Consider the following 14,289-nt stretch of genomic DNA (forward strand, 5'->3'; position numbering starts at 1 on the left):
TTGTTATTGCTGGTTTATTGACACACCTAAATGGAACAAATCCATCACCATGTTATCTACACCTGAACTTTCTTGCTATGACAAGTAAAAATATCTGCGGTAAGAACGGTCTGTCTCTCTCGTTAGTGATTCACACAGCACAACACGGGGAAGAACAGGTCACTGATTGACTGTAAACAGCAACGAGTTCAGATGCTGCCCTGAACTTTGTGTTTACTGCTCCTACCCCTCTTTAAACCTGCAAGAAAAAAGTGTTGAACCCTGACACATCATCAGCTTTTAAGTTGATATGTTGAACTTGTTAGCAAACAGTTGCTTATTTCCACATCCAACGGTTACGGAGCAACATTATCATTCATGTGGAGTCGTGTTTCTGTCCACCTGGTGAATGTAAGTCCAGTATTCACTCTCTTTTAGTTCTGTTTTTACTCTCCACCAACTCCTGAGGGAAATATCTGGCTCTTTAGCTGCTAAATGCTCCACTATGTTCACCAGCTAGTCTACAGCTAACTGAGAGTGAACCAGAACAGTAAAGTTGCAGCCGGACAGATAAACAATGAGCTGAAACTCGCTATAAAGCTCCGTAAAGCCGAGAGGAGCTGCAGAGTTACTGACCCAAACCATCATCTGTCCCTAAACCTAACCAGACCTTAACCACAGCGTTGTCACATCATTAAACATCATTATTGTTTAACAGTGATGTGTGACGGTTTTATAAAACACAGACAGATGATGTTGTCCTGCTGATTACTGCTCATAGAGACACCAGATTAGAAAACGCACCTATATGTTGTCCTGGAGTCACATGATCACACCGAATGTTTGGTCATTTAATGGTAAAGTCAGATCGTACTGAAATAATCACAGTTTTTTGTGTTTTCTCTGTAAACTGATTCTTGATTTGAGTAAAAACAGTTTGTGAAAGAAAAAAAGATTCAGAAAAACTTTTATTTAGGCCACATTTAAGTTTTAATTCAAACAAATCACAGTATTATGTCTGATTCAGGTGAGAGTCACATTTAATTATGCAAACTATGAAATATTTTCACCCAGATTCATCCCTTGCTGTTTTTACGTAATGAACAATCTTTAAATTTAACGTCATGCAGATCACTACACAATCACACCAGCAGGGGACGCTGTTCCAGGCCGATTACACCCAGATGAGTTGGATCGTGGTCGGATGCGTCAGCTTCGGTGAACAGCTTCCTCCCGCGTAGCACTGACAGGTGAAGTTTTCGGCCCAGGCGTTGAGGTCGGCGGCAGAGGGGAGCCCGATCGCCATGTACTTCCTCTCACCCCGTACGATGCTGAAGTGCGCAGGGTTCAGGTGCAGGTAGTTGGCGGAGTCATAGTTCTTCCTGATGCAGCGGCCCTTCCCCTGGCACAAGACTTTGCTGCACAGCATGGCGGCCGCCGTCACGTTGGCGATGTACGGGTTGAAGGTGGACGTCAGAAACTCAGACAGAGAGTGACACGATCCCTGCAGGGAGGGGGGCGGGGTTTACAGTTGAGACGCAGGTGTGTTGTTAGAACAGGAAAATGGTCAGTTATGAGTTCATTGTAGTCGAGGAATTTTCTTTAAAAAAAAATGACCCAGAGAGGAAATTTAAATATTTTTTTCATCTTTTTAAACATGAATTTTTTATTGAATTTAGTGTAAAATGTAAATTTGTTGTCAAATGTTAGAAAATGAGAAAAATATTTATGGATCTGAGGTGCTGTAACAACATCAGGTTGTGTTGTGGCTTCGTTTTTAAGAAGAAGTCAAAATGTTTACATACAAAAATGGTTAAAATCCAAAAATTAAAATAAATAAAAATGTAATTAAATGAATAAAAGTTCAGCAAACATCAACTTGTGTGTGGTGCAAACATGACCTAACCCAAGAGGAAAAACATAGAAAATTGACAGACTTATCCTTTAAAGAAGCATTTCTGTTTCACTACTAAAACAAAAACCCCATAAAATTAATTTTGAAATCACTCCAAAAAAGAACCCATCAAAACAGTCAAAAAACATCAGATATCAATACATTAAAATAACACACATGAGAAACAGAACATTCAAATGAAGTTGAGGAAGCTTTCACACATCTGTCAGTCGAGATAAAGTCAGTTCCTCCTAAAACAAGAAACAATAATCCACTAATTATTTGCTGATTAACGCCTGGTCATCTGTTCCTGTTTGTAGACCTGTGAAGAGTTTCACATATGTAATATGTTATCATGCACACAGCTGCCCTCTGCTTTATCTCTGGGAAAATATCTGTTCATATTAGCATTTGAATATCATATTAAGACAGACCAGTCCAACCAGTAGTGATGGAAAGTAACTAAGTACATTTACTCAAGTACTGCATTTAAGTACAGTTTTGAGGTACTTGTACTTTACTTGAGTATTTCCATGTGATGCTACTTTCTACATTTCAGAGGGAAATATTGTACTTTCTACTCCACTACATTTATTTGACAGCTTTAGTTACTTTTCAGATGAAGATTTGACACAATGGATAATATAACAAGCTTTTAAAATACAACACATTGTTAAAGATGAAACCAGTGGTTTCCAACCTTTTTGTCTTTTGACGTCTTACAAAAAGCAGTGTGTAGTGTGTAGCAGTGTTGGGAACCACTGGACTAAACTAGCTAACTGTATATAAAGTAGTGTAAACTAGCTCCACCTCCAGCAGCTACAACAGTAACATGCTGCTCTAACACTGATGCTTCACTATTAATAATCTAATGATGTCATATATAATAATATATCAGTCAGAGGGACCAAACCACTACTTTTACTGCAATACTTTAACTACATCAAGCTCATAATACTTATGTACTTTTACTGCAATACTTTAACTACATCAAGCTCATAATACTTATGTACTTTTACTGTAGTAGGATTTTTCGTGCAGGACTTTTACTTGTAATGGAGTATTTTGACATTGGGATATGAGTACTTCTTACACCCCTGCCAACTAGTGGGTAAACTTGAGAAAAGTGTGATTACCTTGTTGTTGTAGTCTTTGATTCCTCCCCACATTATGACCCCTGCTGCTCCCAGAGCTGCAGACTCTCCTACAGTGCTCACCAGGTCAGCCTGAGGGAGGAAAAGACAGGAGGTTTGACACATTCTTAGACAAGACTAGGTCAAAACCTGTGTGAAAGTGTGAAACGCTAAACGCCATTTAAGTGATATTTGAGTGATATTATGATATGATCATATAATCACTACATCACTAATTCAGATATGGTGCAATGATCATTCTGTGTATTATGCTAACCAAATATGAAAACACAACCAAACGCAAGAAACACAGAACAAAAAATCAGTTTCTAAAACAACAGTTTTCGAGGGACATTAAGTAGTGATGAACATGCTTGGACTTAACTTATTTTTATTGTCATTGTTTTTGACATTGTGTGCTTTTATTTAGAGGGAGACAGTGGAGAAATGACAGGAAACAGGAAAAGGGAGGGGGATATGCAACAAAGGTTCCCAGCCCGGATTCGAGTGTTAATCCACAAAGGGCCTCACCTGCCTGAACCTCGATTCCTTTAAAACTGGTTTCTATTGTGTTGCAGCTTTTCTGTATTTGATTTTGTTCTCTCACTTTGCAGTGTTTCCTTATCAATACTGTGCATGTTTTCTTGATTAGCTTTTTGTTTTTCTATTTGTGTTTTCTAAGTTGCAGTGCGTTGAGCTCTCAGGGCCACTGTACTGTTCCACCTGACACAAGTGCAACAAGGCCAGCATGAAGTAACCTAAGTGCTTAGCAGATTAGCTGGAACTAGAGAAGGATAGAGAGTTAGAGAAAGAGCATATTAGGTGAGTAAGTGCTCTCAGAAGAGCAGTTTTTGAAGACAAAGCGATTCTAATGACTGAATCAAGTTTGATAACTCATCTCACCACGAGGGACCATACAGGAGAGTAAAGAGGCCTTAACATGAACACCATGTCAGACTGAAGAATGAAGAGAAACAAATGGACATCCAGTCTAATTATCAGGCTGGTTACATCCATGTTCGTCCATGTTGGTTTAAGCACCAACATGGACGAACCTTCAAACAGTCCCTGCTGCTACCTACACGCCCAACCTAAGGTTAGTTTGTAAGTAACTCAAGCTGGTTCACCTCAGTGTGGAACTTTTGGGTCTGGTCTCGGTACAGTGGCCTGCAGTAGACGTAGATTGGAACCGTGTACGGCCGTTTAGGCAGCGCCGCCACCCTCAGCGCCTCCTGGATTCTGTTGCGGACAAAGAGTGCAGCCTTGGGGGAGTTCCTCATGGCCCTGTGGAGGTATACGGAGGGGAAGAGGGCAGTGCTGCGCTCCCACAGCCACATCATCTGGTTGTTCTGCTCCCGGGTCTTCGCAGAGCACTTCCCTGTGTAGCTGGACTTCCTCCAGTTGTAATTGTGGCAGTCGGGGAACAGGTAGAAGCCCCAGCGGCGGCTTGGACGCTCACCGATGCCGAGGCTGATGGTCTTCTCCATAAAGCGCCGCCCGGCGTGCTGGAACTGGTTCTTTGCCAGTTTGGAAATGCGCTTTGATGATAAAAACGGGGCCATCTGAAGGGCGTGAAGGATGGACAGCTTTTGATAAATACGTTTCGATCCCCAGTTCATTTCCCACAGGGGGCGCCAAGACTCCCAGTCAATGACAGCCAGCCCAGGAGAGGAATCCTGGGAGATTAAGTGATCTATCTGGTGTTGGGCCATGGCCAGATGCTCCGTCAGGTTACCCTTTTGGGGGACCCCGCCATTGTAGCGCTTGTGTTTGGCATTGTTGACTTTAGGGTAGAGGCCGAGGCGGTCCTCGTAGAAGATGGTGAGGAACTGACCGTGCACCGCGCCGGGCGTGGTCACCGCCTGGAAGGCTGCGGTGTCCAGTGGGATGTCGAGTTGTTGACACACGTCGGTGGGGGCGTTCCATATGGCCACAAAGGGGTGGTCGTGGATCAGTGGCGGCTCGGTGGGTGGCAGGGCGAGGACGGTGGTGATGGATCCGATGATACAGAAGGTGAGGCGGGACAGGAAGGGCAGGACCATCATGATGGCTCTGGACAGAAAAAGAGAAGAAACAACAAATAACTCTCCGACACATTCTCCCTGTCCACTCTGCCTTCATGTTCACACAGAGGGTTTGTCGTATCAAAGGTCGTCCCAAACCTGTTAGTGCGGACAGGAAGTGGACAATAAAACCCTCCGACAGCGAGTCTACATCGCTGCAGACTTGTCATTTTCAGCTTTCTATTAACAAATACAAGTGCTGAACAAGTGTAACTGTTTTAAATAATCAAGCTCTCTCCTTCATGCATCTCATTTCCCAATGTTATTGTGCTATATGTGAATGCTAATGAGCTTTAATAAATATAAATTGATTATAATTTACATTATTTCTTATTTCTCAAAGACTTAACATTTTGTAAAGATGAGGTTTTCGTCTGACAAGTTCTGCTGTCTCATTAGCGTCGTAGTGAGACTGTAACAATCGTCATAAGTTGGATGCATATGTTGCACAAATAAAAAATGATGGTTTTCACCTGGCAATCACAAAATGCAGATCACGAATAACAACTTAATTAATGAATTAATTTAATCAAAGATGAACATAAACTCAATCTAACAGTTAGTTAACTGTTGCTACAAATTTTGCAGAAACTCTAAAACTGAAGACATCTTGTCCAGAAAATGTTCAGATGATCGATTCTATATTATTTAAAAGTGTCTAATAATCTCCTTCATCTAAACAGGTAAGTAAAATATGAATTTTAAATTGTTTTTCTACCTGCCGCTCTCTTCAGTGACCCGGGAAGGACTGTTCACTCTTTCTAAACTTCTCTGAGTCTGTTTTTTGCTGTTTCATGTGTAAGAGGAAACTGTTTCTTCACTCTGATCGATTGTTATCTGATAAACAATGTCTCGCCTGGACCCCACATTCAGTCAGCTGTTGGATCCTGAGTCGAGGATTCAGGGGTTAATGCCTTACTCAGGTGTAACAGTATTTGTTGTACTAACACCTTTTTGTGATTTTAATAGTTTAACAGATTTTCATTTGGTGTCATTTACAATTTGACACAGCAGAGAAAGAGAAGAAAACCTTTCAGATCATCAATGCATTCACTCTTTATACTGTGTGTAGCACATATGAAACACTTTGGTATCATAATTGAACGTATTAAAGAAGAATTTGGAAAATGAAAACAACTTCAGACAAAACTACCAAAACTACTTTTTACTTTGTTGATGAGGTAAAGAAAAGTGAAAAAAGATGAAGAAAAGCTCAATTAATGTTTTAGTTTCTTTATTATAGACACACATCCTCTTCCACTCTGCATTTATTATTGGTGATGCTTATGGCATCAGTGTATTTTATATGATAGGGTTGTTACTCAGATGGGCTCTATCAGACGGACTCTACTGACCGGCTCTACTGACCTGCTCTATCTGACTTACTCTATCAGACTGACTCTATCTGACCGGCTCTATCAGACCGACTCTACTGACCAGCTCTACTGACCGGCTCTACTGACCTGCTCTATCAGACCGACTCTATCTGACCGGCTCTATCAGACCGGCTCTATCAGACCGGCTCTATCAGACCGGCTCTATCAGACCGACTCTATCAGACCGGCTCTATCTGACCGGCTCTATCAGACCGACTCTACTGACCAGCTCTACTGACCTGCTCTATCTGACGGACTCTATCAGACCGGCTCTACTGACCTGCTCTATCTGACGGACTCTATCAGACCGGCTCTATCTGACCGGCTCTATCAGACCGACTCTACTGACCGGCTCTATCTGACGGACTCTATCAGACTGACTCTATCTGACCTGCTCTATCTGACCGGCTCTACTGACCTGCTCTATCTGACCGGCTCTACTGACCAGCTCTACTGACCGGCTCTACTGACCGGCTCTACTGACCTGCTCTATCTGACTTACTCTATCAGACTGACTCTATCTGACCTGCTCTATCTGACCGGCTCTATCAGACTGACTCTACTGACCGACTCTACTGACCGGCTCTACTGACCTGCTCTATCTGACGGACTCTATCAGACCGGCTCTATCAGACCGACTCTACTGACCAGCTCTACTGACCAGCTCTACTGACCGGCTCTACTGACCGGCTCTACTGACCTGCTCTATCTGACGGACTCTATCAGACCGGCTCTATCTGACCGGCTCTACTGACCGGCTCTACTGACCTGCTCTATCTGACTTACTCTATCAGACTGACTCTATCTGACCTGCTCTATCTGACCTGCTCTATCTGACCTGCTCTATCTGACCGGCTCTACTGACCGGCTCTACTGACCTGCTCTATCTGACGGACTCTATCAGACCGGCTCTACTGACCTGCTCTATCTGACTTACTCTATCAGACTGACTCTATCTGACCGGCTCTATCAGACTGACTCTACTGACCGACTCTACTGACCGGCTCTACTGACCTGCTCTATCTGACGGACTCTATCAGACCGGCTCTATCAGACCGACTCTACTGACCAGCTCTACTGACCGGCTCTACTGACCGGCTCTACTGACCTGCTCTATCTGACGGACTCTATCAGACAGGCTCTACTGACCTGCTCTATCTGACGGACTCTATCAGACCGGCTCTATCTGACCGGCTCTATCAGACCGACTCTACTGACCGGCTCTACTGACCTGCTCTATCTGACGGACTCTATCTGACCTGCTCTATCTGACCGGCTCTACTGACCTGCTCTATCTGACCGGCTCTACTGACCGGCTCTATCTGACCTGCTCTATCTGACGGACTCTATCTGACCGGCTCTACTGACCGGCTCTACTGACCTGCTCTATCTGACGGACTCTATCAGACCGGCTCTATCTGACCGGCTCTACTGACCTGCTCTATCTGACGGACTCTATCAGACCGGCTCTATCTGACCTGCTCTATCTGACGGACTCTATCAGACCGGCTCTATCTGACAGACTCTATCAGACCTGCTCTATCTGACGGACTCTATCAGACCTGCTCTATCTGACGGGCTCTACTGACCGGATGCGTCAGCTTCGGTGAACAGCTGTCCCCCGCGTAGCACTGACAGGTAAAGTTTTCGGCCCAGGCGTTGAGGTCGGCAGCAGAGGGGAAACCGGTCGCCAAGTACTTCCTCTCATGCTGTTTGATGCTGAAGTGCGCAGGGTTCAGGTGTAGGTAGTGGGCGGAGTCATAGTTCTTCCTGATGCAGTGGCCCTTCCCTTGGCACAAGACTTTGCTGCACAGAATGGCGGCTGCTGTCATGTTGGCGATGTACGAGTTGAAGGTGGAGGTCAGAAACTCAGACAGAGAGTAACACACTCCTTGATCTTTTAACCCAAACCATCATCTGTCCCTAAACCTAACCAGACCTTAACCACAGCGTTGTCATATCATTAAACATCATAATTGTTTAACAGTGATGTGTGACGGTTTTATAAAACACAGACAGATGATGTTGTCCTGCTGATTACTGCTCATAGAGACGCCAGATTAGAAAACGCACCTATATGTCGTACTGGAGTCACATGATCACACCGAATGTTTGGTCGTTTAATTTGGAGGACTTGTTGGTAAAGTCAGATCGTACAGAAATAATCACAGTTTTTTGTATTTTCTGTGTAAACTGAATCTTGATTTGGATAAAAAAAACAGTTTGTGAAAGAAAAAAAGATTCAGAAAAACTTTTGTTTAGGCCGCATTTAAGCTTTAATTCAAACAAATCACAGTATTATGTCTGATTCAGGTGAGAGTCACATTTAATTATGCAAACTATGAAATATTTTCACCCAGATTCATCCCTTTCTGTTTTTACATAATGAACAATCTTTAAATTTAACGTCATGCAGATCACTACACAATCACACCAGCAGGGGACGCTGTTCCAGGCCGATTACACCCAGATGAATTGGATCGTGGTCGGACGCGTCAGCTTCGGTGAACAGCTTCCTCCCGCGTAGCACTGACAGGTGAAGTTTTCGGCCCAGGCGTTTAGGTCGGCGGCAGAGGGGAGACCGATCGCCATGTACTTCCTCTCACCCCGTACGATGCTGAAGTGCGCGGGGTTCAGGTGCAGGTAGTTGGCGGAGTCATAGTTCTTCCTGATGCAGCGGCCCTTCCCCTGGCACAAGACTTTGCTGCACAGCATGGCGGCCGCCGTCACGTTGGCGATGTACCGGTTGAAGGTGGACGTCAGAAACTCAGACAGAGAGTGACACGATCCCTGCAGGGAGGGGGGCGGGGTTTACAGTTGAGACGCAGGTGTGTTGTTAGAACAGGAAAATGGTCAGTTATGGGTTCAGTTTAGTCTAAAACATTTTTAATTTTTTAAACTAAACTGAAATTTAAATCTTTCTTTCATTGATTTCATTTCATTTTCATTGAATTTAGTGTAAAATGTAAATTTGTTGTCAAATGTTAGAAAATGAGAAAATATTTATGGATCTGAGGTGCTGTAACAACATCAGGTTGTGTTGTGGCTTCGTTTTTAAGAAGAAATCAAAATGTTTACATACAAAAATGGTTAAAATCCAAAAACTAAAATAAATACAAATTTAATTTAATGAATAAAAGTTCAGCCAACATTAACTTGCATTTATCTAAATTGCATCTAAATGTTTTGGACAACAGAGGAATAAGATATATCAGGCTTTGATACACACACAATACTTGTTAGTAGATCAGTTCATTGTTGGTTTGGATCCAAACATGAGATTTGTTGACAAGAAAAAAAATGTAGAAAATTGCAGCCTTATCCTTTAAAGAAGCATTTCTGATGTATTTTTGTCATTTCACTACTAAAAAAAACGAGTCATTTATTTTAAAATTACTCCAAAAAAAACACAAAAACATTAAAACAATAAAAAAAACGTCAAATATCAATACATTAAACACACATAAGAAACAGAAAATTCAAATGAAGTTGAAGTAGTGTTCACACGTGTCAACCTGTCAGTCGAGATAAAGAAAACACTTCAGTGTCAAAGCAGTCAGTTCCTCCTAAAACAAGAAACCATGATCCACTAATTATTTGCTGATTAACGCCTGGTCATCTGTTCCTGTTTGTAGACCTGTGAAGGGTTTCACATATATAATATGATATCATGGCTGCAGACGCACACAGCTGCCCTCTGCTTCATCTCTGAGAAAATATCTGTTCATATAAGCATTTGAATATCATATTAAGACAGACCAGTCCAACCAGCAGTGGTGGAAAGTAACTAAGTACATTTACTCAAGTACTGCATTTATGTACTTTAAGTTTACTATAGTAAAGTTAGTTGTAATGGAGTAGTTTTAATTTGCTGTATTAGTACTTACTTAAATAAATTATACACGTACTTCTTACACTGCTGCCAACCAGTGAATAAACTAGTTGGCAGTCAGAAAAAAAAGAAAAGAAAAGTGTGATTACCTTGTTGTTGTAGTCTTTGGTTCCTCCCCACATTACGACCCCTGCTGCTCCCAGAGCTGCAGACTCTCCTACAGTGCTCACCAGGTCAGCCTGAGGGAGGAAGAGCCACACAGGAGACTAGATCAAAACCCGGTACACGTGTCGACTACCTGTGAAATGCTAAAGGCCTTTTAAGTGATATTTGAGTGATATTATGATATGATCATATAATCACTGTATCACTAATTCAGATATGGTGCAATGATCATTCTGTGTATTATGCTAACCAAATATGAAAACACAACCAAATGCAAGAAACACAGAACAAAAAATCAGTTTCTAAAACAACAGTTTTCGAGGGACATTAAGTAGTGATGAACATGCTTGGACTTAACTTATTTTTATTGTCATTGTTTTTGACATTCTGTGCTTTTATTTAGAGAGTGACAGTGGAGAGATGACAGGAAACAGGAAAAGGGAGGGGGACATGCAACAAAGGTTCCCAGCCCGGATTCGAGTGTTAATCCACAAAGGGCCTCACCTGCCTGAACCTTGATTCCTTTAAAACCGGTTTCTATTGTGTTGCAGCTTTTCTGTATTTGATTTTGTTCTCTCACTTTGCAGTGTTTCCTTATCAATACTGTGCATGTTTTCTTGATTAGCTTTTTGTTTTTCTATTTGTGTTTTCTAAGTTGCAGTGCGTTGAGCTCTCAGGGCCACTGTACTGTTCCACCTGACACAAGTGCAACAAGGCCAGCATGAAGTAACCTAAGTGCTTAGCAGATTAGCTGGAACTAGAGAAGGATAGAGAGTTAGAGAAAGAGCATATTAGGTGAGTAAGTGCTCTCAGAAGAGCAGTTTTTGAAGACAAAGCGATTCTAATGACTGAATCAAGTTTGATAACTCATCTCACCACGAGGGACCATACAGGAGAGTAAAGAGGCCTTAACATGAACACCATGTCAGACTGAAGAATGAAGAGAAACAAATGGACATCCAGTCTAATTAACAGGCTGGTTACATCCATGTTCGTCCATGTTGGTTTAAGCACCAACATGGACGAACCTTCAAACAGTCCCTGCTGCTACCTACACGCCCAACCTAAGGTTAGTTTACAAGTAACTCAAGCTGGTTCACCTCAGTGTGGAACTTTTGGGTCTGGTCTCGGTACAGTGGCCTGCAGTAGACATAGACCGGCACTGTGTACGGCCGTTTAGGCAGCGCCGCCACCCTCAGCGCCTCCTGGATTCTGTTGCGGACGAAAAGCGCAGCCTTGGGGGAGTTCCTCATGGCACTGTGGAGGTAGACAGAGGGGAAGAGGGCGGTGCTGCGCTCCCACAGCCACATCATCTGGTTGTTCTGCTCCTTGGTCTTTGCGGAGCACTTCCCTGTGTAGCTGGACTCCTCCCAGCCGTAGTTGTAGCAGTCAGGGAACAGGTAGAAGCCCCAGCGGCGGCTTGGACGCTCACCGATGCCGAGGCTGATGGTCTTCTCCATGAAGCGCCGCCCGGCGTTCTGGAACTGGCTCTTTGCCAGTTTGGAAATGCGCTTTGATGATAATAACGGGGCCATCTGAAGGGCTTGAAGGATGGACAGGTTTCGATAAATACGTTTCGATCCCCAGTTCTGATCCCACAGGGGGCGCCAAGACTCCCAGTCAATGACAGCCAGCCCAGGAGAGGAATTTGGGGAGATTAAGTGATCTATCTGGCGTTGGGCCATGGCCAGATGCTCCGTCAGGTTAACCTTTTGGGGAACGCCGCCATTGTAGGGCTTGTGTTTGGTATCGTCGACTTTAGGGTAGAGGCCGAGGCGGTCCTCGTAGAAGATGGTGAGGAACTGACCGGGCACCCTACGGGGTGTGGCCACCTCCTGGAAGGCTGCGGTGTCCAGTGGGATGTCGAGTTGTTGACACACGTCGGTGGGGGCGTTCCATATGGCCACAAAGGGGTGGTCGTGGATCAGTGGCGGCTCGGTGGGTGGCAGGGCGAGGACGGTGGCGATGGATCCGATGATACAGAGGGTGAGGCGGGACAGGAAGGGCAGGACCATCATGATGGCTCTGGACAGAAAAAGAGAAGAAACAACAAGTAACTCTCAATCCCCGACATATTCTGCCCCGTCCACTCCGCCTTCATGTTCACATGGAGGGTTTGTCGTATCAAAGGTCGTCCCAAACCTGTTAGTGCAGACAGGAAGTGGACAATAAAACCCTCCGACAGCGAGTCTACATTGCTGCAGACTTGTCATTTTCAGCTTTCTATTAACAAATACAAGTGCTGAATAAGTGTAACTGTTTTAAATAATCAAGCTCTCTCCTTCATGCATCTTGTTTCCTAATGTTATTGTGCTATATGTGAATGCTAATGAGCTTTAATAAATATAAACTGATTATTATTTACATTTTTTCTTATTTCCCAAAGACTTAACATTTTGTAAAGATGAGGTTTTCGTCTGACAAGTTCTGCTGTCTCATTAGCGTCGTAGTGAGACTGTAACAATCGTCATAAGTTGGATGCATATGTTGCACAAATAAAAAATGATGGTTTTCACCTGGCAATCACAAAATGCAGATCACGAATAACAACTTAATTAATGAATTAATTTAACTGTTTTAAATAATCAAGCTCTCTCCTTCATGCATCTCATTTCCCAATGTTACTGTGTTATATGTGAATGCTAATGAGCTTTAATAAATATAAATTGATTATTATTTACATTATTTCTTATTTCCCAAAGACTTAACATTTTGTAAAGATGAGGTTTTCGTCTGACAAGTTCTGCTGTCTCATTAGCGTCGTAGTGAGACTGTAACAATCGTCATAAGTTGGATGCATATGTTGCACAAATAAAAAAAGATGGTTTTCACCTGGCAATCACAAAATGCAGATCACAAATAACAACTTAATTAATGAATTAATTTAATCAAAGACGAACATAAACTCAATCTAACAGTTAGTTAACTGTTGCTACAAATTTTGCAGAAACTCTAAAACTGAAGACATCTTGTCCAGAAAATGTTCAGATGATCGATTCTATATTATTTAAAAGTGTCTAATAATCTCCTTGTTCTAACCAGGTGAGTAAAATATGAATTTTAAATTGTTTTTCTACCTGCCGCTCTCTTCAGTGACCCGGGAAGGACTGTTCACTCTTTCTAAACTTCTCTGAGTCTGTTTTTTGCTGTTTCATGTGTCAGGGAAAACTGTTTCTTCACTCTGCTCGATTGTTATCTGATAAACGTCCCGATGTCTTGCCTGGACCCCACATGCAGTCAGCTGTTGGATCCTTAGTTGAAGGCTCAGGGGTTAATGCATTGCTCAGGTGTAACACCTTTTTGTGATTTCAATTGTTTAACAGATTTCCATTTGGTTTCATTTACAATTTGGCACAGCAGAGAAAGAGAAGAAAACTTCTCAAATCATCAATGCATTCACTCGTTATACTGTATGTAGCACATATGAAACACTTTGGTATCATAATTGAACTAATTAAACTTTAACAATCTCAACAGAGGCAGACATTTTTAAATTTGGGGTCAGTGGGAGTAATGACAATAAATCATTTGGAAGATGAAAACAATTTTAGACAAAAGTACCAAAACTACTTTTAAAAATATTGATGAGGTAAAGAAAAATGAAGAAAGATGAAGAAAAGTTCAATTAATGTTTTAGTTTCTTTATTATAGACACACATTCTCTTCCACTCTTCAACCTCTGGACTCTATCACTCTGCCTTGAGATTTATCAGACCGACTCTACTGACAGGCTCCATCAGACCAGCTCTACTGACTGACTCTATCAGACCGGCTCTACTGACCAGCTCTATCAGACTGGCTCTACTGACCAGCTCTACCAGACTGGCTCTACTGACCGGCTCTACCA

General features: G+C 42.7%; 2 protein-coding genes across 2 annotated transcripts; both read right to left on the reverse strand.

The window, feature by feature from the left end:
* Nucleotides 1-950: 950 nt before the first annotated feature.
* On the reverse strand, nt 951-5,942 carry LOC122985177 (hyaluronidase-5-like). The gene is made up of 4 exons (XM_044355649.1): nt 5,788-5,942; nt 4,134-5,058; nt 3,010-3,099; nt 951-1,483 (listed from the first exon to the last, which is right to left on the reverse strand). Exons 2-4 carry the CDS (start codon nt 5,049-5,051, stop codon nt 1,154-1,156), a joined length of 1,338 nt encoding a protein of 445 aa, XP_044211584.1. The 5' UTR covers nt 5,052-5,058; nt 5,788-5,942; the 3' UTR covers nt 951-1,153.
* Nucleotides 5,943-8,702: 2,760 nt separating this feature from the next.
* Nucleotides 8,703-13,586, reverse strand: LOC122985178 (hyaluronidase-5-like). The gene is made up of 4 exons (XM_044355650.1): nt 13,520-13,586; nt 11,543-12,467; nt 10,427-10,516; nt 8,703-9,235 (listed from the first exon to the last, which is right to left on the reverse strand). Exons 2-4 carry the CDS (start codon nt 12,458-12,460, stop codon nt 8,906-8,908), a joined length of 1,338 nt encoding a protein of 445 aa, XP_044211585.1. The 5' UTR covers nt 12,461-12,467; nt 13,520-13,586; the 3' UTR covers nt 8,703-8,905.
* Nucleotides 13,587-14,289: the final 703 nt, after the last annotated feature.

The sequence above is a fragment of the Thunnus albacares genome, chromosome 7 (assembly GCF_914725855.1).
Source record: "Thunnus albacares chromosome 7, fThuAlb1.1, whole genome shotgun sequence".
NCBI lineage: Eukaryota > Metazoa > Chordata > Actinopteri > Scombriformes > Scombridae > Thunnus > Thunnus albacares.